The 26,160-nt window shown below is 41.9% G+C and overlaps 1 protein-coding gene across 3 annotated transcripts in view; it reads left to right on the top strand.

Annotated features, from left to right (window-relative positions):
- Positions 1–1,930: 1,930 nt before the first annotated feature.
- Positions 1,931–26,160, top strand: part of phldb1b (pleckstrin homology-like domain, family B, member 1b) — a 112,412-nt gene continuing 88,182 nt past the window's right edge. Inside the window, exon 1 of one of the 3 annotated variants that reach the window (XM_038692771.1) lies at positions 1,931–2,136. In XM_038692771.1, coding sequence (XP_038548699.1) covers positions 2,110–2,136 — 27 coding nt within the window. In that variant the 5' untranslated portion in view covers positions 1,931–2,109. Of the gene's footprint in view, positions 2,137–11,803; positions 12,000–17,305; positions 17,457–26,160 lie in introns of those variants that run through there. The other 2 variants (XM_038692774.1, XM_038692773.1) reach the window with 2 other exon arrangements.

Here is a 26,160-nt window from a genome sequence, read left to right as displayed (position 1 = left end):
AAATGATAAGAAAATTTGATATTAAATAAAAGAGGCAGTTGGTCCACAACAGCACAATTACAGTGTAACTTGCTAGATGACCCATCCACACTTTAAAAAAAAATAAAATTTTTATTTTTTTTTCTGCATTAACTCACTATAAATTTGAGTGGTTTTATTTAGTTTAATTTGATTACTAACAACCGTCACATGTAAGCTCTCAGAATTACTCATCCAGTCATGGGACATCATTTGTTAGCATTAACTGAGGGTCGCTGAAGTCAGACTAAACATGGAGCAGCGAGCTACAGCCTGTACCTCCATGTGCACTCAATATGTGATCTTTATTATTCACAACCTGTTTACTTTGTGACCCCCTTAAATAAGACCTTGTATTTCTTCAACCCAGTGTAGAGGTAAACATTTTTTTTTTATTTTGCTGACAAACACACACACATTACATTCTAATATGTGCTAATTAGCACATGTACAGCTGAGGTTGGTTTGGAATGACATTAGGTACTTGGTCATAAAACCAAAGTATTTGACAAATTAAAACGTAGAACTCATGGTGGTGCTAGATAAAAAGTCAGGGGATCCCCTCATCCTCTGGGGACGACGGATATATGTACCAAATTTCATGGCAGTCCATCCTGTACCCTCAATGTGGCTACGCTACCAGAGTGTCTAAACAGCAATCATTGGAGGAAAAGTTAAAAAGATTGAACAGAATTTTGTTTACAAGATTCTTATTATTATCATCTTGCTACCTCTCATGTATCTTGTTCCCGGGTTCTATAAGAGAAGAGGCCGTGGCGGTTTTCAGCTGGTATTTTGTCCACCTGCAAAGCCCACAATGAAAAAACGAACCTTTCTGTGTGTGCTCCTAACTTGTATACTTATGAATGTAGCGCATGAAAACTTAATATGAAAATGTCAAAATGACATGAAATTGAAGGTGCAGCCAGCAACATTTTCCTCTTTGATAACCCCAGATGGTGGTGAGGAAGCAGAATGTTCTGGGGTTGAAGGTCTTAATTAAGCAGAAATCACCTGATGTAGATTAACAGTCTCAGTCTCAGTGCATGGTGGTTAAGACTTTCAACCACATCAACACTTGCACACACAAAACCCTTCTTTAAATTGATTGTATCTTTCTAGTGTTTAACCATGCTTCCGCTGGGCTTTTGTTTTTTGTTTTTTAAACTCCGCACCTAAACGGAAACCCAAATATTCAGGTCATCTTGACCGCTTTGAGAGCTGCTGAAAGACTGGAGCTGCTTCACTCACAGTGACTCTGTGAACCGTTTTGAAGGTGGTTTTATTGGGTATAGACACATTAGCATGGGGTCAATGGTCAAACAAACACTTCTTCAAACATCTAAACAGTCCCTCTCTAATTTCTCTAGTCACATTAGTTCTCATTTTGTGTCAATACAATAATTTCACAGGGAAAAAATATTTTTTGACCTCTAGTTAAAGGCTAAGGACCATGTACCTCATACTCATCCATGCCATATACGTAGGTTGTTTTGAATGTATTGGAGTTTAAACCGTATTTTTGCTGTGTCGCATGGAGTACTCGTACACATGGACTGTGTGACAGAAGAAGCTGAACAGCCTTGAAGATGAGGCGAGTCAGTGGTTGAGCAGAGACGCTGCGGCCCAACAGATGGTTGAATGCTGGGAGACGGAGAGCGTGAGGGGGAGGGGGGAGAGCTTTACAGGGTCAGAGGGGGTGAGTTCAAGAGAGCTTACCAGCACCCATATTTGTGTGGGTGGTGGTGGGGGGGGGGTTAATAGCAGCCCTCCAGTCATAAAAAGAGGGTGTGTCGTTTTACGAATGAATGAGCAGACTGATAAGCTTTGCAAAGGGTCTCAGAGGAGGGAGAGGGGCGAGCCGGGCGACACTGGAGCAGACACTGTTGTCTTTGGCATGTTAAACACACAGTCGGCAGGCACACACTGCAGAGCACACGCTGATTCAGTTTGGATGTTTTGACTGGATTTGGAATCAGAGGATCGACTGATCGGAGCTTGATTGATTGCTGTTTTTCTGAATGGAGCGAGGGGTTGGAAAAGTTCTGTAGCATCTTATTTCTGTTACTGTCGACTCACCTGGATTGAAGGATGATGCTCAAGAAAGTGAGATTCAAGGTAGGAAAATGCACCTTTTTGCGTGTCACAGTCAAGATCATCATGTGTTTTGCGGATAGGTCCATCCAACATTGTGTTAGACACATTCAGTTGGATGACTGTCCACAACATAATCATCTACAAGATACAGTATAGTTTCTATTAGAATCCTGTTTAGAATAAAACCAACACTTGGCTTTAAACCGAGAAAGATCGAACCTGACACACACTGTTCAGGTCTACAATATAGTATAATATGTAATGGTCCTTCCATACTCCGCTAATATGTGACATTTTCATCTAAGAAAATCGATCTTGAGATAACACGGCATGGATCCAACAAATAAAAAAAAGAAAAAACAATGAGTGATGTGTGATCCCTATGTAGTGTAGAGGGAGAGTAGCCTTACATCAAAGAGGGGGGGGAAAGCAGAATGAAATAAATGACCAATCTAACCGTCAGTGTACCCAGTTTAACCATGTTCAGTGACTCTTAATGCACTTGTAATCCACGAGCTTTGTGTCCCATTGCTTTTAAAAAGAGCCACAGTATGTGACTGAACAAAGCTGTGCTGGGCCTCTGTTGGCTCTTCATTAGCAGCCCTGCCTGCAGTTCAAAGGGGGGAGCTGCTGCCTGCTGCTCAGGCTGTGCTGACACTGAGACGGTAATTACAGCACAGCGGCAGGAACAGGAGGGGCTAGCTACAGCACTTACTTTAATACTAAAGATTTACTGTTCGCTCCCTTACTACATGGTACATAGGTCCTGTTTTCTTCCTGATTCCCATCTTGTGTGCTTTTTGGTTATGTTGAGCACATATATGTGTCTACATCCTTACTTTGCACACCTTCAAACATTTACCTGTTTCATTAATCCACCACTGCTTTACAGACTTTTAAAGCAACTGGGAAATAAGATTAAAGAACACATTCATAAAACGACAAAAGTAACAAAACTTTATTAAATTATTATTTGTTAAACTTTATTTAACAGTAGTAGTCCGTTGCTTTACGTGTTTTAAGAATTCCCATTAGGCTGAAGTTTCTCTTGGTTCTTTTCCCTTCCTGTTTTTTTTTTACTGTTATGCTGCAGCAACATAGTTGTTTCTCTTTTTTCCCCCTTATACTATACTATCCCCGAGGGGAAATTAGTTAGTTCTCTGCATTTAACCCATCCTAATTAGGAGCAGTCGGAAGCCTTCGGGCAGTACCTGGGGAGCAGTTAGGGGTTCAGGGCCTTGCTCAGAGGGCACCTTCAGCAGTGGTGGACTAGAAACCGGCAACCCTCTGGTCCCCTTTTCTTTTGTAAGTTTTTCTTTTTCTGTGCAGTAGTGCGTTCAGTTTGGGGACTTTACAAAGCAGCTGTCTTGACTTGGGTTTTTAGGAACAATAGATGTTGGTGGGTCACGGCCGGGAGGTGTGAGAGGAACTATTTGTTACTGTTAATACCGCAGCCATCACGATCGTGTCATTACTGTCACAACTGACATTAAATGACGTACAGTAAGTTTAAATGACAGGACGTAGGGAATGAGAGTGAATGGAGGGGGATCCCCCACTGACCCTCTGAGTTTGTTGTTTTATGTCACTGACACTCTCACCTGTTAGTGCCAGCTGTTCTAGCTCACCACTAAGAGGTGACACTTTTCCCGAGCAGTGTGACAAACACAGTGTGAGGCCTCTTCCTCACAGCAAGTGAGAGTGAAAGAAACCAAGTAAACAAAAACAAATCAAGAGAGAAAGAAATGGAGTTCTTTAATAGCGCTTTACTTGTTAGCAATTACGCAATATCTAATTCATAGAATACTTTCTGTAGATCACTACTACAAAAGGTACCATTTTGTGCAACTCAACTCAAATCAACTTTATTTATAGAGCACTTTCAACACCACAAGTGGAACCAGAGTGCTGTACAGAAGGTATAAAAGAGAAAATAACAACAGAGACAAAAAACACAGCAAACACATAACATACACAAGTTACAGAGCATTATCAAATGCTTCTTACGGAACTATCTGAATTTAGAGCAAAGACAGTAAGACGGGCAGAGACGGGATGTTGGCTGAATTCTGTAACCCTATGGGGAAATTCCTCTCAGTGACAGTTCAAACAGCAGCAGGTCAGCTGACCCTCACGCTTTCCTCATCAGCTCCGTGTTTAGATCTCTCCTCACACTTCCCTGTGACATTCTGTCCGCCACTCTCTGCTCTGCTCTTTGGCACCCAGGTTCAGTTCACTTTACTGCAATTTATTACGTTTTAACTTGTTGCCAAACTAAACCATGGACTTTTCCATGCCTTTTCTTTAACCATCAGACATCATAAATGCAAACAGATGGGTCTGTGAGAGTGGTGGCTTAGTGCTCCTAAAGGCACAACAATTATTTACGTAATTCCAAATGTACTTATTGTCTGACTGACTAGGCTGAATGATGTGGTTTGTGAAGATTTATACCACTGAATACATTTTTGGATTGTTAAGTTGGGTTATGAATTATACAATAAATATTTTTGCAGCAATCTTTTTCATTAATGACATTTGAAAGTATTCAGTGCTTCTGAAAGGATTTTAGAGTTGACCAGGAAACCCCTTTTCAGACTTTATACTAAAACTCTTACAGACATTGAAACTACTCTTTTAAATGGGGATTTTTAGCCCTAGCTAAACTGAATTACCGCTATCAACATCGGAGAGTTTAAAACATCTGATAACGATATATATCTGTTAATAGTCTTGCATTTTTTGCAAGGATCCCTTAGTTTGGTTATTACACAATGTGGCTTAGTGGGTCATTCTGCAGTTAAAATAATATGTGCCCTATATGGAGGTAACAGTGTTTCAAAATGACAACAAGCTACTTATTTTCTGAGATATACACCAATACAGGTATATCTTTGATAAGCTGATTGGTGGATGTATCAGCCTGGCTGATATATCGGCCTAGTTTAATTTGATCATAATGCATCTGGCTTTGCATATCACCCGGAGTTGATATGATTGCCTTTCTGGTTCTAAACCAAGAGATTGATGAAAAGGATATATCTGATTCGATGGAAGACGGGAAAACATTTAGTCTTTGCAGGAAATGAACACTCTGTTGGCATCAAAATCAAGTTTATTATCAATAGTACATTAAGGACCAAGTGTAATCTATCTGCATCATGTTTATCACAATACTGTATTGTCCAACACAATCCTAGTTGTCTCCCATCGTGGTTCATATCTGTCAGCATTGAAGCAGTTTACATCCGCAGCACTAGATGGCACTAGTGTTCTTCTGTTTCCCTGCTCTCCTTCTCAGACATCATCATAAAGAAATGATGCCTGAAGCTAAACTCTCAGTAATCCCTCAGAACAGCAGCACTCCCAGATATTAAACCACTGCTGGCCATTGTCAAAAATGGGAACAGCATTTCAACGTTGAAAGACGGAGCATGACATGAAGACTGACATGGAAGTTATTGTGGGAATATTCAGTCACTCAGCGTTCAATAAAGCATTTCTCTGGTGGCACATTGTAGGCCCACAACAGAGCTGCAGCTTCCTACAGTATGGCCCCGGGCTTCAGGGGCAACATGTGGGAGTCTGATCCACCACCCAACAACTGCAAACACATCCTGGCAAAAAATGATGACCCATTTCCTTCAAATCTTTACATTCCTCCCCCTCTGCCGGCCCTGAATCGCTTGGTAATTGAATTTCCATCCTGCGCAGAGACGTCCAAGCTTTTTGTTCACTGAGTGAGATACTCCAATCATCTCAAAGGATCAAGTCAGCGCCCATCTAGGCCTTTGATGTTCATAATGAGCGCTTCCCTCTGCTCAGCCCTGCAGCGCTGCACTGTATGTTTCTATAAAGGCGTTAGGATTTGAATGGGTGCGTGGGTGCTGGTGTGGTGCTGGGGTGGGGGGGGACCAGAACCAAATATGGTTTTCATTAAAGATGAAAGGAGGGAGAGCTTTTACTGTCTCAGACGTCTGTTTATGCTAAGTGTGAGGGTGTGTATGTGTGCATGTATTCACATAAAAGAGAAATTTACCTTTGACCCCCGGCACTTTGTGGTTACCTGGAGGCTCATCCATGCAGTGTGACTGCTACTGCATGTCTGGTGCCTTTTTACTGCAGCAAGCATATGAGGCTTCATGCCATATGGATTAACATCTTTCCATCCAGACAGCAAAAAGGGAAACATAAAAGACCATTTGAAGTCTTATGTAAACTTGTCTCTTTGTATTTCTCTTTGTATATTCACCGCATGCATATTAAAGCTGCTTAAGGCAATTCTGCACATATTCAACTTGGAGACAGAATCGTTTTCATTCCAAGCGTCCATAAGTTGTCAAAATCCTGTGATGTGATGTCTGTATGCTGTTCACCAGCCACAACTTTCTGTAGTGATTTAAAGCTCATGTCTATGTGTACATGGTGAGAACAAAGAATGACAGCGAGAGACAGTGTGTGTGTGTGTGTGTGTGTGTGTGTGTGTGTGTGTGTGTGTCTAAGCTCTGCTCAGCTTTTCAGCTTCACTTTGGTAAAGGTTTTTGACCAGTCGTAGCGCTATGGAGCAAAGTTCTTTTGAGTGGGTCCCCGTTGTGTTTGTGTTGTGCACATGCACAAGCGCACGACGCAACACACATTTCTGCCTCTTGTTTCAATTCCGCTTATATACAGCTTATTAACATGCAAAGAAACGTAGTGATACGCCCACAAGAGCAGGGAAGAAGAACACAGCTAGCAAGCAAACCTGGATGTTTGAAATAAAACTGTCTTTGCAAATGTTTTCCAAGGAAGGAAATTATTCATCTGAATGTAAGCATAGCTTTTGTTTGTTTACAAGAAAACTCCATAGAGTACCTTTAAGGTATCAGTACGCTTAAAACAAACTAGAGGCAAAAGTATTTAAACCTTCCAAAGGCCACACTCGAGGGGCGGGCGAAACACGTAGGTTAGAGGGGCGAGGTGCGATGAATAGTACAAATGTGGATAACAGTGCACACTTAATGCTGTTACACAATCACGCATTTGTTATATAGAACTCTGAGATCTTTATTGTTTTGGTTTTAGTTCATTAACCTTATTTCCAGCAGGCAGTGTTTTTCAGCAAAATAGCTCTAATATCTCCGCTATACGCTACATGTCCTGCACCAAACAGCGGACAAACAAGAAGTTAGTGACTTGCTGGTGGAGTTGGTAAAGACACCAGAATTAAAAAGATTGTCTTAACTTTAATCTGAAAAACAACTTTGATTTAAAGCTGCAAGCAGCATTGGGCGGGCCCTCGCACTTGCAGCGCGTCGAGGTGTGAGGCGGCCGCTTTGCAGATTCTGGAGCTCTGCCGGTGCGGCTGTGAATTTGCTACGCCATTTGGACGCTGCACAAAGGTTTTATGCCTGTGTCTCCTTTGTGGCACTGCAGAGCACTTGGTGCTACGACTATAACTGAAAACTCGCAAGTTTTACAACATGGCTTCATCAAGGGTTTTCTGGGACAGTTTTGAATATGGCCAACATACTAGGAGTAGTGGTGTAAAATGTGACATTTCCTGTTGCCAGCGGGTGACGCTATGGCTTTGAGTGAATATTGGCATGTAGATATGTTCAGGGCGGGACTTCAAAATCAAATTTGGTGCAGATGTCATCATGTATACTGAAGAATCATTGATTTTGGACGCCGCGCCACGGGCACGCCATTCCACGAAAACTCACCATTTGTGCAACATTTAATCGTCAATGGGTTAAGACTCCACAGCACAAATCTGAAATTGGTCGGGCTAAATCTGTCGGAGGAGTTCGTTAAAGGACGGAGTGTGTAAATCATCCAAAAATTACCATAAAATCCAAAATGGCTGACTTTGGGTGTGGAGCATTGCTCCGAGAGGCTTTTTTGTATGTCTGGACATGATACACGTACTACAGAAATTTTGTACATGTAGGTGAAATTTTGGCCTGGGGTTGCTCTGTAGGGGGCGCTACCGAGCCATTTACAACCCATGTGTGAAACCCATAAAATACTAATTTTTTTTCCCCGCCTGGATTGTGTGCAAGTTTTGGTGAGTTTTCGAGCATGTTTAGGCCCCAAAAAACGAGATTACTTTGCAGGAAAATAAAAAATTCCTCCAGTTCCAATAAGGACCTTGCATGTTTCATGCTCGGGCCTTAATTAACAAAACTATTGCTCTACTGAGTATGTTTGGCGGTGGCTCAGGCGGTAGAGCGGGTTGGCCATTAATCGTAAGGTCGGCGGTTCAATCCCTGGCTGTGAATGTGCAGATGTAGAGTAAAAGCGCTTTGAGTGGTCGAAAAGAATAGAAAGGCGCTACACAAGTACGGAGCATTTACATTTAAACAGTCGCAAAGTGGTGATATGAGCATAATGTACTAAAAGGATTATTAGGGACGTATATAAATACATAAAATGGCTTAGTCTGGTTAGTTTGGTAAAAAAAAAAATCGTCTCCTGTCAATAGCCATGTTTGCACATTTGTCAATAAAGCAGTGTACAAACTTACAAACAGCCAACGCAAATGTCTTGTAAAGAAGGAAAACATACAATCTACAGCGGTTATAGGGCATTTGAGCTTGAAATTAGACTGTCATGCCCTGTTTTAACATTGTTGAGCAGTTGGAAATGTGGGTAGGTGGTCATGGTGGGAGGTACAGCTTGTTTCCAAAATTGAGAATGATGAAGAAAGGGGTTTTTGAAAGCAGCACATCTCAGTAGTGATTAACACATTACATTAGCAGTCTGTGCAACTGGAACTGTATGCATAGATTTCCCACCAGCTGCCAGAACCGGAATTTCATTTGGATCAAAAAAGAAGAAAGAAAATGTTGCGTCTCACTCGGTTTGGTCGGGATGTTTTTCTCTGGAACAGCCCAGCTGTGTGATGTGAGCTGACAGATGAGTGTAGTTCATATAAATCATGATAAATCCCACCCAGTCTCACAGGAATGTCAGGCATGTGCAGTGCAGTTTTTCATCTAGTTCAACATGAAGCTTTTCAGGCATGTGCTGAACGATATACGCTCAGATGCATGCAGTAGTTTCACCTGGAATTTGGGCGTAGTCATCTATCAGAGTGGAGAGGCTAGTTAGATCCAGACAGTAGAAGAAGAAGATATACTTTATTAACTCATTTCACAGTTAACTATTTTTATGTTAGTATTTACACACAGGTCTCGAAACACACACATGCACAAACAGGACCCATAGCAACACACGGAGAGATGTCAGAATGAGGGGGCTGCCACTCAGTGCGGCGCCCCGAGCAGTTGGGGGTTCAGGGGCTTGCTCAAGCTATTCGGCAGTGCTCAGGAGCTACCAGTCCACACTCCGCAACTCTGGTCCGAGCTGGATTCGAACCGACGACCCTCCAGATCCCAGCCTAATCCTTAGGCCCCAAAGTTTAGTAGTTTGATCAGAGAGGAACCATGCATCTTTTTCCCACTTTTCAGCTGTGTGAATCAGTCTTCTAGTATTACTGAATGTATCTAAATGTTATTACACTTCAGTGCATGATAACTCTGCACCACAACAAACATCGCTCAGACACCAGAGTATGCTCTGGTACATTGTGGGTGTACATGTCCATATTTGTTTGAGCTCAGTAGTGTTTGTCACTGTCTGGACATTTGTGTTCTGTTTGTGTTGATGCTCTCTGGAATTGAGCCAACATACTGGTCATTGTCATGGCAGCTTGGACCAATTTGAACACCATCTATTCCAAGCACTACAATCTGTAAATGTTCTCTGGCAACGACATGTGGGTATGAGAACCAGAATAGCTTTTTTGTGTACGACAGGCTGCCAGTTTGCCAAGTCAGGTCTCAGTCAGATCTTCAGCCATGGCTGTACAGGAATACGCAACATCCTGCAATGCTCTCTCTTGTCAGCACTCCCCAATCTAATGATTTTGTCAAATGTTAAATTTTGTTACGTAAGACCCACAGACAGGTGACAAATTAAAGGACGCCTCGGGATCCCCTAGTCAGAGCTGGTTAATGTCGCTCGGGAAAGGGAGGTTTGTGGTCCCCTGCTGGAGCTGCTGGCCCCTCAACCTGACCCCGGAGAATCGGTTGAATGTGGATGGATGGATGTTAGACAGCAATCTTCACCAAATGAGGAAATATCCTTCTGAAGAATGCTGCTCATCGCTTCAGTAGAGCTGAGGGTTGGTGGTGGACTGACACCTTATTATTCACTTTGGGTTATTTTTATTCTGTTGTTGCTGTCCTGTGAAAAATGTGTATCTCCAAAATGTAACTTTTCAATAACAAGGACGTGATAGTTTCAGATTAGTGACATTTTCAGCTAATCCAGTGGATTTTTAAGTGGGTTATTTATCCTAAGAAGTAGAAGAATTTTCTCAACCAAAAAGGAACTGAATCCTACTGATTATTTGAAAAAGTAAAAATCTCCACATTAAATGATCTCCTTCGACCCCTACCTCTTAACATACCTAGAACTTTTTTCGATATTTAAAAGGGCCTTTGGCGTGCAAGTCAAAGTGCTGTCACCATTGTATTAATGTCTTATTTGAAGTTGTGTGGTTCCCAGAAAGATTAGCAACTGATATGGCAGACGTTAATGGTGATCCTATAAAAGAAACAACATGTGTAAAAGAATCTGAAAATATGTACTCAAAAAATGTTAAAGGCCATATTAATGGATGAAAGTATACAGTATATCATTTGCTTCAAGAGCTGAAAAAATGGAGAACTCTACTACTGCCCAGCAATGTGAATGTTAAAGTGCTTCTGCATAGTGGTAGGTAGATTCTACAATTCCTAGAGCTGATGGGGAAAAAAACAGAGTGAGCCTGTTAGCCTTGACTCAGGGCAAACAAAAGCTTTACCTACAGACGGATCCCACACACATTTGCAGATATGAGTCGTGCCATGAGTGTAGCAAAAGACACATACAAACAGGCAGCCAATTAAGAGGTGGAGCTGAAGAATTTGAGGTGTTTCCCAGCTCTTAGAGCAAAATGGACCATTTGTTTTTTGAGTACCTGTGTATTTTCAGATTCAGATCCTTCAAGCATGCACAAATGTTCTGGTATAATTTTGACCCCATTACTGTCTCTGTCTTACGTAGACAGTAAGTGTGGAATTGAATACTAAATCCAAACATTTTAACCGAAGAACAGACTCGACCCGAGAGGTGAACATGGGAGAAAATGTGGCTCAGAGGAACAGTAGTTCCAGTGTGACAGAATAAATGGCTGTTCTCCAGTGAAAAGTTGCCCCCTCACTGTATTCCACTCCTTTTCACAGCCTTGTTTACCTTCCGAGTCCCGTTTAAGGTGAACATTTCTGCAGGTTTTCATGAACAACACGGCATTTCTTCATCCAGAAGAATGAGTGCCTTGTGTCCACGTGTTGACGGGACAGGAGAGCCGGGAGAGAGAGGGAGAGAGAGGGAGAGAGAGGGAGAGAGAGGGAGAGAGAGGGGTGGGGGGGGGGGGGTACATGTGTTGGTGTGTGTGAGTAATGCTAGTGGAGGGAGAGAGAGAGAGAGAGAAAGTGAGAGAGTGTAAGAGAGAGAGAGAGAGGGAGGGGAGCAGAAGCAGCCAGACAGTGTGTGTCAGCAGCCACATGGCTTTAGCCCAGTGTGTGTAATGACAGTGAGAGACTGTGTGTGTGTGTGTGTGTCGAGCAGAGGCAGTGAGTGAGAGACCCTCTCAACAGAAGGGAGAGAGTGAGAGAGAGAGGGGACACAACAAAGGAAGGAGCTTCCTCTTTGGATCCCAGTCAGAGTTTGGTCTCTTTCTTTGTGTTTTTGAATTTTGTGACACCGGCAGCAGTTTTTACGCTCCCATCCCGTCTTTATGAGCAGCGGCGGCGTGGACCCTCCCACCCAACACACACACACCACTCCGTCAGGTAAGGCTTAAAGGCCGTTTGCTGTTTTCACGCTGGGAGCTTGTTTTCAAGACTGTGAGGATGTGTGTGTGTGTATGTGTGTGTGTGTAAGGAGAGCCGCTAGAGAGAGAGAGAGAGAGAGAGAGAGAGAGAGTGCAGGTGTCAGACAGTTGCCAGATTGGATCATGAAGCTACTCTAACATCTTCACCAGTTTGGTTTAAAACTTGCCTTTTTATGGCATGATTTGCAAATGATGCTTCTCGCGTCCGGCTGTCATTTCCATGCACTCATTTCTGAATAATTGTTACGTGAACTGATGATTCATAAGATGTGAAACTTATTTTAAAGAAGTTGTAGTTACAGTGCTGACTAGTAATGTAGGAGTGGTGTAATAGTAATTGTGGTAAGTCTAAATGGGTCTTAGTTAGAGTGACATTTGGTTACATTGTCCAGAAGTTCTTACATTGTTTGATATGATATGATATGTCTGAGCACCACTATCAGTGACTAAATACTTCTGATTGGAGGAAGAATATGGCATTTTTCCATGGCTGTGATATCCATGTACGTTAATGTTTTTACTATGATAATCCAAGAATGCACTCAGCAAACCTGACGAACGACCTGCTGCTATGCCTTCATCACAAATCATTCAATAGAAGAGTAAGTGTTCTTTGTCTTTGTCTTGTGTTGGACCTTGTGGATGTTTCCTTCTGTGGAGGTTGAGTGTGTCCTTGGCTTATCAGCAGCACAGACACAACAAGTCTAGGCTGAGCTTGTCAGGTGGAGTCTGTTCACTGTAAAGCCTGAGACAGTTAGGCAGGACTGGCCAGCGTGTTTGATCTCCTACAGGGCTGAGCAAGTTCGTTTTAAAGCTGCGCTAATCGACATTTTTGTACTGACAATGGATCAGAGGCCTGTGCTTATGGGAAAGGGGTCACCCACAGAAAATGATCGCCATCTCTGGAGTTCTCCTAAACTGTGCAGCATTTTAGCTTCTTTCAGCTCATTGTTTTGGTGTTACCGCCCCCCAACTTTAATTTTTAATGTTTAGTTTAATTTTTTTATTTAACACATATTTACCCAGGTAAGACCCGGGCAGCCTAGCAATATACATAGCAGCAAACAGCAGACACACAATTAGAAACTAGCGTGTGAACATAGTGGCAGCTAAAGAGCCAGATATATTTCCCAGAGGAGTTGACAGAGATAGAAACAGAGCTAAAGGAGAGTGACTATTGGACTTATATTCATCAGGTGGACAGAAACACTATTTCAAATGAATGCTCTGTGTCTGCTGAATTTTTTTTTCAACATTATCTTTATTGGTTTGGGGCACGGAAAGAAGCTACAATCACACGCTGACATCCATGAACACCTGTTGTAGAAGTTGTAATAGAAACTGTTAAACTGGCTAAGATATTCAACATATCAACTTTATGATAGCATGTCAATATGGTCTCAGCTTGTTCCGCCGCCTCCACGTGACCAGAAAAATCACTTCAATGGCACAAGATTATTTTATCCTTATTATCGAATACTTTTTTTTGAACTATCCTTATTATCGAATACTTTTTTTTGAACCACAGTTATCTGTTACTGTAACTGTAGCTGTGAAATTATATTTTCTCTTAGTCAAGACACATTTCACAATGTGCAACCAGGTTAGCAAAACTATGTAACTGAGTGTGTTGAATTGAGTATGGGTAAGTTTTGTTTCTTCTGAATTAAACCTTTCACAAAACGTTTCATAGTCTCATAATGCAAATCATAGGATAATCTTTTGTTACACCCTATAATAAACATAAAATATCTTGCAGTCATCTGATCTGGAGTGAGCCCTGAGCACAGAGAGACAGTCTTGCTGTACCTGGAGGAAAGAAGTTAGAGACGGAGAGGAAAACAGCAGAGCACGGGCCTGTGAGAGGCAGCGTTCTCTCGCGGCCACACTAGTCTCTCGGCCTTCCCACCCTCCTGAAACACTGGCTGCTTTATAGGCCGAGGGAGCGAGAGACCCATACAGGCTTTGCTGTTGTTTAAACCTCCCGACCAAAGCAGAGCTGGGCCGCATTTTTCGGCCGCCTGGCAGAGAAAACGGCTGTGCAGAGTTCCCAGACTGCAGCAACTCTCCAGCTAGTGATAATAAATCCTTTGTTATGTGAGCTCATTCTGTTCAGAGCACAATCAGGTCAGCACAGAGGCACTCTATCTATCCCCCCTTTCACCATCAACCCCAAACCCAGTGTCCATCCAGTCCCATTTTCTTGCTGGCTCTCCTGTGTTGGGTCTTAATGCCTCCTCTGAGTGCTCCATTTCTGCTGTTAGAGATACTGCTGACCTTTAGTATGATCAGGCAATCACAGGTTTTTCCTAGAGAGAGCCAGCCTTTTTGGAAATTCACCACCAGAGGACTATAATAAGCTTATGATTTCAGTGCATCTTGGCTGCTTATTGTAAGACCCATGGGAAATGAATGAATTTATAGAGGAAAATAATTTAAAAAATTAGCAAATGCTGGCAGTTGTTGGATACAAATTTGGAGTAGGAGCCAGAGCATCATTACACGCAGGCAATTTGTATCTGAGCCTCTCTGTTACAACATCAGGGTCTGGATGGTGATTATTTAGTGTGGAGCAGTTTGAGTGGTAATTGACCTCCATGTGTAAACTGGAGTGGGTGTGTAGTACCGATTGGTTTGCGTCCATTCATTTAACAAGACACTAATTGCCTGTATTCAGCAAAAGGTGAAGGTATGATGAAGGGTGCATCTTTGCCCTGAGCTGCAGAATGAACAATAATTGGTCTACTGTTATGAAAGCTACAACGATGTAATATGTCAGATAAAAGAAACCCAATATGGAGGCAACCTTGGGGCCTGATCCGCTTTGATGAAGCATTCTGTACTTTAAAAAAACACACTAATTGACCTGATGGAGGTGCTGTAATTAAATAAACAATTTAGACGCCAAGTGATAGGCTTTCAAGTTTAATTTGATTTGATAAAATAATGATGATTAATGAATGAAAAATATATTTCATACATTTTAATGTAATTAAATATATAGTTTAATATATAACTAATTTAAATTTTTGATTCTTCTGACTCAACTTTTCGATTAATAGGGACGATGTAATTAAAGATCAGTCTAACTGCTCTCATCAGTGTTGTTTTCAGCAGCAGCAGGCAGCTGTTTTCAGAAAACCACCTGTAAACCTGCTCAGCACCGAACAGCAGACAAAGCTGGTGTCTAGCTGGTGAACACCACAGAGCATTTAGCAGCTGGAGATCCAGGTATTTTTCTCAGCCGGACATGAACATGAGTCCAAATGAATGCTAATGTTGAGCTGTGTTTGTGTAAAAAGAGGTCATAGGTAATAATGTCAGGGTTTCCCACACTAAAGGCACATGTCTTATCCGCTACACCATTGCCAACCCCAACATTTAGAGGGATGATAGATCATTTTACTGAATGTCCCAGAGAAAAGAAACACCAAACACAGTGTAACACTGAGCTACAGTAAGTACTGTCTGAAAATATTAGGTCTTCACATTCTTGTTCGATATCAGCACTGTCTGCCTAAGAGACGATAGAGGGAGAAGAACTCTTGGGGGTAATGTTAGCTGCTTGTCATGTGTACTTGATGTAGCTCATGCTGTTCACTCATTCATTCATTCATAAATATTTTTTGTATGTTTACAACAATCAGGGTCCATCTGGTTCATTTAATTGAACATTAGCGAGGTCTGGTGAACCAGTGGCAGTCTACTCATTGATCCTTCAGGGGAGATCTGGTGTTATTGTTATGTTGAGTCATGGATTACTGCTACACTATTTTTATTCTATTTGGGGCGTGGCAAAAAATTCTTGCACGGGTTCCCTTGTGATTGGATTGCTAGCTACCTTCACATCTCTTTCATCCACCAGATGCTGGCACATCTCAGTGGCTTCACTTTCACTGGATCTTGTTATGATTAACAATTTTATTTTCATCCTCCGCAACTAGGTTGCTACCAATACTGTGTACAAATGGACTGCATTTACAAGAAATTATACAATTTGAAGCAAATTTGCAAAAAACTGCAGACCAGGGTGGACGAGGGTGAGAAGTGTCATCATAAGGCTAAGCCAATCAGAGGCAGAGTACGGCGGGTCGTGCCTTCGCCAAAGTGGGATTCGCAAATTCATGTCCTGACAAACTCACTTCACTTTGTTATTCTCACAAACAGCTGTGCAGTTTACTGTCTGCTGCCTCTCCAACAGCTGCAGCGTGTACAGCTCACACACACACATGCAGCCAATCAGAATGCATGTCATCTGTAGACTGGGATATGACCTCTGCAGATTTCTCTCCCTTTCGTTTTCCTCCCCCATCATTTCCTCCCTTCATTGTCTTTGTCTTTTATCTACAGCATGCCTTCAGGCCAGCGATTCATCCTGAAACAAAGAATCATTCTCAGACTGCTCACTTCACTTCACTTCACCTCGTTCCCTGAAAACCTTTTCCCCTGCCACGTTCCGATACTCACACTCTCATATAAAGACTGCTCGAAACATTGTTGGCTTGTAATATTAAGATTTTACATTTAACATCTAACTGTAAGGAATAGGCTACAGTTGCACGATCGCACACACACACACACACACACACACACACACACCAACAGTGTTTGCCCTGCGAAGTTGCCATGGTGACAAAGGATTTGGCAGAGGCACCAGTCTGGTAAAGGATGATGTCATGGTGCTTTTGGCTGCTGCGCCTCATCTTCACCTGGCCTATTTGGACAGACACACACACACACACGCACACACACACACACATAAACAGCCTTGTGTCACTATCTTTGTGGGGACCCGTCACTGACATAATGCATTCCCTAACCCTGACCTTAACCATCACCCCTAACCTTACCCAAATTCTAACCCTAAAACCATGAAGTTTCAACCCTTAGACAGCCTTTTAAACATGTGGGGTCCAGAATTTTGGTCCCCACAAAGCTGTAAGATGAGACAGATGGTGGTGAATAAAGGTGGTGTATGTATTCAGTAGTGATATTATGCATGTTTTCCAGATTGACCAATTAGGAAATACAGTAAGTGTTTCCAGAGGCGGTTGAATGTCCCCACAGTGTAATGGGGCTGAATGACAGGACAATACAAAGAGACCCAGAGGGCTGTTTGGCTGTCTGTGAGCATGTCTGCTCTTTGGCTCAGTTTCCATGACTCAAAGGGATGTCCCACGCTGCCTCCAGCCTCCCCTCCTCACCCCTTCATTTCCCTTCCTTCTCCCGCCGCCACCTCCTCCTCGTCACTCCCTACTTTCCTAGTTTACCACCAACAATGTTCATTCCTGCGCGTCTAAGCTGGGTGGATTTTGGGAGTATTAAAGTACAGACACTGGATGGATTTTGAAGCTTACTTTTGAATTCACATCTGTGAAGGAGAGCATCAAACGGAAGAGACGAGAGAGAGAGAAGGGTGAGTGACGCTGTGAATGTACATATGAGTGTTTGTGTATAATGTTGAAGTTAAAGCTCCTCCTTCAGGCTGGAGGCGGGAGAGATCTGACGTGATATACTTTAATTGATTTCATACTTATTGTTGAATTGATTAAAACTGTACTATCTGTTGATCTGATGTTGAGTTTCAGTGGAGGAATTTAGTGTTTCAAGGACACTAATAATGTTGTCTCTGATCATAAAGACTATCCAACTCAAAGATCCTTAATATGCTTGCGTAAAAAATGATGGATTTCCATTAGAGCCGAAATACTGATTAATTGTAAATGGACTGTAATAGCTCCTTTCTAGTCTTCCGACCACTCAGAGCGCTTTACACTCCACGTCACATTCACCTCATTCATACACTGATGGCAGAGGCTGCCTTGCAAGGTGCCAACTGCTCATCAGAAAGAAACTAATCGTTCACCCACTGATGGCACAACCATCTGGAGTGATTTGGGGTTCAGTATCTTGCTTGAGGACACTTCGACATGCTGACTGGGGGAGCCGGGGATTGATCTTACAATTAGTGGACGGCCCGCTCTACCTCCTGTGTTGCAGACGGCTAAAGCACCAAATGCCAATCTCCTTAAAGCTACGCTAATAGTTATTTTTATGTCAACATATGGTATATGGTCAAATGTGAAAGAGTCCTTCAGTAGTTACATTTATCAAGTTGACACAAACAAATAAATACAATAACTGAAGAGCAGTATTAAATCTATCCCTTTTTCTTTTCGCTTATTCTGGGATCTCCTGTCTCTGCCTGATGAGGTGCTGAGTGACAAGTGAAAATTGTATAAAGCAGTCAAGGTTTGGTAGCAAATGAGAAATTATTTGAATCGACAAATAACTGTGGAATTTACTAAACTTTACATTACATTAGAAATGTAGGCGGTTCACACTAAGACAGTGGTTCCCAACACCAACCTTACCGTTATGGTGTTAAGTATGGAGATGACTTGCGAGATCCTCAACCAAAAAGTGAGCTTTTTTCCCTCTTGGATTGCATAATTTTAAAGATTTGAAAGTGAAAGTGTCCAATATTTCACAAGAAAAAGTCTAATCATCACTTTCAGCAACCCCCCAGATACCTCTTGGGACAACATCCACACCAAAGTTACATGGAAACTAAGATATTCTTTGCATCAAAGCTGCAAATACTCAATAGAAGTAGTACAGGTAGCAGGAATTTTGACACAGTGACACAGTCATTTAAGTACATGACATGAGAGCTCGGTAGCTGTAACAATATCAAACTCCATCTGTCAGTTAAGCCTGGGGTAGGCAATGTTGGAGAAACTATCAAGAGAGAGCTAGATTATAAAAGTATTTAGCAGAAAAAATCCCACCCCTCCCTTCAAGCCTCCCATCCAAAGCTGCGCTTATTACTGTCCTGTGACAGACACAGATAGCACATTTCAACAAAAACTAATCTAAATCACTTCTGAAATAAATGAAATAAAAGGACATATTTAACTGATATTAAAAGCCCAGTATTGGCCCCATATATCTATCTAACCCTCGTACCCACATACACATGGTCCTGTCGCCTCTGGTGTGTTGTGGTCATGCAGTGTGTGTGAACCTGAGTGTGGGTCTTGTAGTCCAGTATGGGCCAGCAACGTTCCCACTCCTCCTCCAGAGGATTACTGCTGTTGAAAGAACTTCTTTGTCCCCACAAGGCTGGAATGCCTGTCCAGCCCCACGTCTTTGAGCCAAAAGTCAACGGAGCCACTGAGCAATGGAATACCTCTGGAATACCACATTCCCAGTAACCCACTCCCACTGGTTTGCTCAAGGTGGACGTAACATGTGACATGTACTCTTACTACTGTTTTTATCTTTGTTACTTTGTGGAGGTTTAATGGCCAATCAGATAAAGCAGGTACAAAAGCTACTACATCCTCAGTTTTTGGCCACTTGGGAGACTCCACAACAACTTGGAATTAAAATATGCTAACTAGCAGACATGTTAGCAAAAGGTAGTCTGTTAGCATTATTTGGGAGTTGTGTCGCTGGTCACCTAACAAGAGCAATATTCACTCCACTTTTAGCTGTTTTGGTCTCTACACACACCTAAAAAATGTTCTTTTTATCTGGCTTTTGGCTCAACTATGTTCACCAGCTTTATCTGTGTGCTGTTTGGCACTGAGCAGGTAGTGCATAGGGGGTTTATCAAAGCTTTTTCCCTTTAACATCATTGTTGAACACTAGAAGTAGGTATAATAATAATAAAATAATCTTTGTAGAGCACTTTTCAAAAACAAGTTACAAAGTGCTTTAACAAGTGTAAAGACAATAATACCCAAAAGACAATAATACAGAAACAATACAAAATAAAAGCAAGAAAACATTGAAAAGACTAAAATACACATTTAAGATAAATATAAAATAGTAAGTAAGGAGGTGGGTGAGGTGGACAGGCGGCTCAGAAAGCCATGGCGTACCCAGAGTGTTAAAAAACGATGCCATGGGGACCAAGCGTGACGAGTTGGGAGTGAGAATGTGTTCTGACATCATGTCAAAGGCATCTATGTAATGTGTTTCAGAGATATCTACCGTGTTACCATGCTAACCAGCTAGCCCCGGCCCTTCCTGTCTTGATGAGTTGTAATACCACTTGCGCCTTGATAGGTGATGGTCTGGTAGTATGGAAGTGGTAAAGCTAATGGTGCTAATGCAGTATAGCTGCAACCTAGCAAACAGAGGTGTGCTTTTCAAAAAGGAAAAAAAAAAATTTTTACAACTGTTTCCACTCCTACTCTTGAGTAACGAGGTGGCGAGAGAAACACTGAGTCATCTCTGCCTGTGGCTCCAGTTAGTCAAAGTTACCATTTTGCAGTGTTGAATAACAGTGGTTTGGATACTGACAACAAGTATTCCTTCATGCAGGCTTCAAGGTGTAATTTCTACTGTCACTGGAGACAATAATCTGATAATAACAGGCTCTCTGATCCTCAGAACTGTTGCGCTGCAGAGTCACACATATCTGCTGGCAATGATTTCACAGCTTTGATGACAAACAGACTTCAGCATGTAGTCATCCGGGTTTTCATGTCTTGTTATTTGCTCGGTTTACTTCAGTATTTATATTGCAACCTGAATACATCTGCAGAAAGTCACCTGAGGATCATGCTATTTTCCAGCTCTGTACAACCACAGATTTCTGCTGTTAGACAGTAAAACACACGTCTTGTTCAAGGATATTGCAATTTTAGTCATTGATGATAGGTATAGGCTGTTCATTTACTTTCCTCACCTCTTTTATCCCACTCGGATTCAACAGCATTTCTGTGACCTCTCATCTCCTGCCCCTCTAGTGGGTGCAGTGTGTTTGCGTGTGTGTAGTGTTTTATATGTGCTCATACCATTTTGTGTCTGTACAAGACACAGAGACGGGGCAGATGGTGTGTCTAGCTGCCAGCGGATAATGGCGTCTCTCCAATGCTCAGCGTTTCATGCCAGAATAATGAATCTGTGTTTACTCATGCTATCGGGCTACGAGGGATACGCTGGTATCTCACTGTGCATAGATTTGCATTTTAATGTGTGGTGGTTAGGCTTATTCTCATCTGTGGAAAAATATTACACTGCGTTGAGGTAATCATTCAGAACAAAACGGAATTCATCACTAAAACCAATACATTTGACCATTCTCTGGTGAAAGGTTCTGAACGTGGCTGCACAGCGTAAGCATTTCCGTTGAATCCTGGAGCATTTTTCTGTTTTGCACAGTTTAATGTTAACATGTATTTCATTGATTGGAACACAATCATGCTGACAGGATGGTTTTTCAGTGTGCTTCCAAACCAAATCTCATTTAAAAGCAAAGCATATGCCAAAAGAAACCCTTTCCTGAACCAAATATCTGACCAATGAATTGACTCAGGAGCTCTTCTAGCCAGATTAAGCTTTGCTTGAGAAAACTGAGCCCATTCATGAAAGCACTGAAACAGCATCTGATATAAAACTTTGCATCGTAGGACTAATGACTAGTGAAAGCGCCCATTTAAAGCTGCATATTTTTTATTGCAACCTTATTAAGTTTTTCTGGCTAACATGTTAGCAAATAGTTACAGTTACTGAAATTTGTCACCTGAACACACATTAAAAAACTGTAAACATATACTGACATATTGTGGCCTGTTGTGCTGGCTAACGTGTTAGCAAACAGTTTCACATCCAGCAAACATGGAGCTACATTAGCCTTCATTTGGAGTTGTGTTTCTGGTCACCTGATGTACGTGTCACAGTTTTGGGGTTTTATAGTACTTGGGTTTTCTTGTGGTAAGCTTTCCTCTTGTGTTCATTCCCTGCTTCTGTCTCACCTCTGTGTTATGTGTTCCTTCACTTCATTCGTTCTGTTTCCTGTTTGACTTTGTACTGTTCTTCCTTGTGCGTCTGTTGCTACTTTCACTTCCTGTCTTTTACTGTTGCACCTGCCTTGTTTCCCTGCTTATGATCAGGTGTCTCATTATCCTCACCCCTCTTGTGTGTATATATTTGGTGGTCTGTCTGTTGTTCGTTGCTCATTCATTGTTTCATTGTTTCTTGACTGTCAACCAGTTTTCATAAATGTTTCTTGGATGTCTCATCTTCAAAGACTTGTCTCCAGTGTTTCCCTAGTGTTCTATGGATTGTATTCTGTTCTTTGCTTGTGTCTGGGTTTGGGCCCAAAACCTCTGGTAACTGTAAGTCCGATGTGTACTCTCCTTTTAGCTCTGTTTTGGTCTCCACCAACTCCTATGAAAAATCTTGCTCTTTAGCTGCTGTCACAACCCCTTCCTTTCTGCCTGCACTGTCTTCTCCTTCAGGGTGCTGCGCTTAGGGATGGTCTAACCCCTATTGGGTGTCACCTGTTTAGGCCTCCAGACCTTAAGTTAGCATGAAGACTGGAAACAAGGGACACAGCTAGCCTGGCTCGATAACAAAATCCTCCTACGAGTACCTCTGAAGCTCGCCGATTAACACGTTAGCTTGCAACTGCATTAGTTAAACATGCTTGTGTAGACAGACAAATCTTCATGAGAAAAAGAAATGTATAATACATCACACAGGTATCATACTAATGCAAATTACTATTTGTGAAGATAAGAACATAACTATTATCCATCTTTTCCCTACAGTACCAGTTCCTCAACTTGCTGTAATCGGAACTCAAATGGTAAAACTAAAACGCAGAAGTCTGAGCAGATGCGATAATAACATACATCAGTAGTGTTCATGGTTGAGGTCAGTCCCACAGCAGAGGCTAACACTGACCTTGGCCTGTGTCACTAACAGGAAATGGTCCCAGGCTTGGCTGGCTGTACAGGAAGTCTACATATAGTGACACTCTGGATGAAGTCTCTCTTCTTCCTCTTTCTGTCACACACTTCCTCCTGTTGATCTGAGACTTCTTTGACTCTGGGCTATAATAAAAGTTATCTTAAAGAAAAATGCACACACAATTTATTTTCTTATTATATAACAGACTTTGTTCAATTTGGTTGGAGTTACGGTACCTCTAACTTCACTCTGCACCTCATATTTCTCAATATGTCAATCACCATTCCACCCCCCACCCCCCACCCCCTTTTGATTGATGTGCAACAAGATAAACTGTCAAAGCTAAACAACAGAGAAAGTTGTTTTTTTTGTAACAGTTGTTTCTTGAAGCCAAGACACCACAACTAAGGACACCACTAACCAGAGCTATTCAGGGTCAGCCCATAAAGCTTGTAAATGCTATGTTTAGTTTTGGATGCCACCACTGCAGCGAAGGACACTGATGCCTATGCAGTTGGGTATGTAGTAGAAAACTGTGGAGAAAAGTTGAAGGACATATTATGTCATGCCTACACGCCCATAGATGGACTTCTTCCTGTGTCTCCCAACAAAAAGCAACTGTTCCAGGGTTCCCAATGGCTTCCAAGACTTTTAGTCAGAATTCTTTAAAAACAAGATCTTAAAAAAAGTTGAATGTTCCTCATTCCTGATTTTGCTTTGCACAAGTTGTAAATTATATTCCATGACGTCCACTACCTGCATACACCTCTAATACAGAAATTCCAAGACTAATGCTAAGTACAAGAGGTCATACATGTCCTCTTTAGGGATCTAGGGATGGACATTACAAACTTGGATATACTGTAAATCCTGTGGTATGTGGCAAAGGCTCATGCTACTGTATATAGCTGTGTTCCTACACAAAATCACATTTCTGACACTGGTAATGACCTTCGTGTTTTTCAGCGATAACTGTTGTCAGTTCCATATCTGTTCTGCTCTGGCAGAAACATTTTTTGTTTCATTTTGAAAAATATTTTGGCTAATGCTCCATTATCTCACTCCATGCTCTGCGACACAGGCAAATGAACAAATAGCCCGCTTTGTGTGGAAGAGGCTTTAAGTCTCTCCATATGACCAAACCATGGGTGTCTGAGGCTTTTGTTGGAGATAGAGTCTGTCTGGTGGGTGTGTTCAGACTGTGGTTTCTTACATATATGTTGTGTGTGAGCTGTTTCACCTCCTCCTCACTGCCATAAATCCACTTTCAGCTTTGAGCTGAATGTTTGCCTGGCTGTGTGTTCTATAAAATCAGACTTGTACAATTTATGTTGTGGTTTCCAGATGTTTAACTATCCTGTCATTGTTGTTATGATGTTGTATCCAAATCAGTTACTTCTCATCCTATTAGTTCACAACACACAGCTGAGCCATGTAAACTCAGCTGAAAAGAGCCACTTATCTCTGTAGAAATCTACAGCTGGAATGGGGTTATTTAAAAAAAAAACATTGCTTTTTATGTTGCACCATCAACTACAACATTTTAGACAATTTACCTCTTATGACTTGCAGATTTAGAGACAGCATATGGTCGGCATGTTGTCTCGCCTATAGTGAATCCACCCTCCTTCTCACGGCACAAATTTACTGCATTTCTGTGGTTTGTTTCTAAAAACAGAATGTGTCATTTGGCTTTGACCACATCCATCAGAGAAAAACAAAGTAACACTGCAGCATACAGACAGCAGACTGCCTGAAATGGCAAAAATCTGTCAGCTTCCAAAACAGAGGACACTGTGATGCCAGTGATGACCGCTAGAAAAGCCTGACACTTGTCTCTGATTCTATATCACTGCAGTTGCAACAACACTTTTCATATGTGTACCTGAATTGTTGCTTTAGATCCACCACTCAAAAAAAGAAACAAAAAAGAAATCCAACCACCTCTGTGCAGTCACAGCTGCTCTTCATATTGTTTCTGTTGTCTAGCTGTCTCGTTTGTGTGTGGTTGTGTGTGGTTGTGTGTGTGTGAAAACAAACCTCAAGGTCAGAGAGAATGCAGATAAAGGAATGGAAGACTTATGAAAACAGAAACTAATGAAGTGCGATAGACTGACAGAGAGAAGTTTGGAGGGAGGAAGGGAGTGATGTCCCTGCAGAGGGAGGATTCTCCAGCAGGCTGCATTATCAGAACTCAGGAGAGCAAAGCAGAGCTGTGTGGTGGCAGCTGGCTGGACAAGATAGAACCAACACAGAAAGCATCAGCTCTTCTGCTGCACGCTGCCTGTCCTAATATTCCTCCTCCATCATACTGCCATCTCCTGTTTGTCCTTTCCTTCCTTCATCTGCTCTCAGCTGACTAATGTAGTCTGTCTGTTTGTCTTCTGCCTCTTCGTCAGTTGGATCTGACACGTAAAGTTTTTATGTGATTTGATCCGTTCTCTGGCAGCCATGTTGGAGGCGCTCAGCTCGTGGCAGTGGGTCGCTGCCAGTATAGTAAATATGGTCAATTTTTGTTGCAGTTTTAACCTGGAACTCACTAATCGCTTGGATAGCCTTTCCAGAGGCTGTTAGCTTGCCATCTAAAAATCAGCTTCTTTTGTTGTCTAATTTAACCCCATATGGTTCATAGCTTGGCTAGAAGGCTTCAGATAACATTAGTACCAGTTGCTTTACCACAATAAATATCTATTTCAGTGTCATTATTGTGAATCAGTTTGGAATGTTGCCTGTAATTGAAGAGGCTAAGATGTCTCCGCTAGCCTAGCCTAGCCAAACTCCTTTTCACAGATAATTGTCACAGTGTAAAATGAAAGATGGCTAAATTCCATGTAGCGGCTTCAGTTCTGGGTCCTGGTATAGTGCATGCTGGCTCACTGTCACACTGTCATGGCTTAGTGGGAACAGAACAGAGCCAGTAACACATGATAAGTCAAAATGTCTCCTATGAAACAGGCCTATTAGCTAAGAAAATGCTAATTTTCTGTTCTGTTTTACAAGAAAGTTTGAACAGTTTTTAAGTGTTCCTTCAACATCCAGTGCTGACATATAACTGTAGGTAACGAGTCATTTACTCAGTATAACTAACCTACTACTTACCTTACTTACTAACCATAGACAATGAGAAAATATTACATTACTGGTCATACATATAGAACAAACACACTCACTAATCACTTTGTATTCCTGATGCACATGTTTTTTTCTTCATGTTGTTTAAAGTCTCACTTCAATGACATGTCACACATAGCTGGCATATCACTGACATTGTCTGTTAGCTATATAATCCTCCACTGCTATCAAACAAACAAGATGGCTGACAGATGTCTCAGTTATCGGACTGTGTCCTCACATGGAGGCAGACCAACTTAAAATGGCGACAAAGCCTCACAGCACTGTGGGGCTCTTGA

The sequence above is a fragment of the Micropterus salmoides genome, unplaced genomic scaffold (assembly GCF_014851395.1).
Source record: "Micropterus salmoides isolate LMB-PRFRI ecotype aquatic unplaced genomic scaffold, ASM1485139v1 Ms_hic_scaffold_3, whole genome shotgun sequence".
NCBI lineage: Eukaryota > Metazoa > Chordata > Actinopteri > Centrarchiformes > Centrarchidae > Micropterus > Micropterus salmoides.
This window is presented reverse-complemented; position numbering and strand designations above follow the sequence as displayed.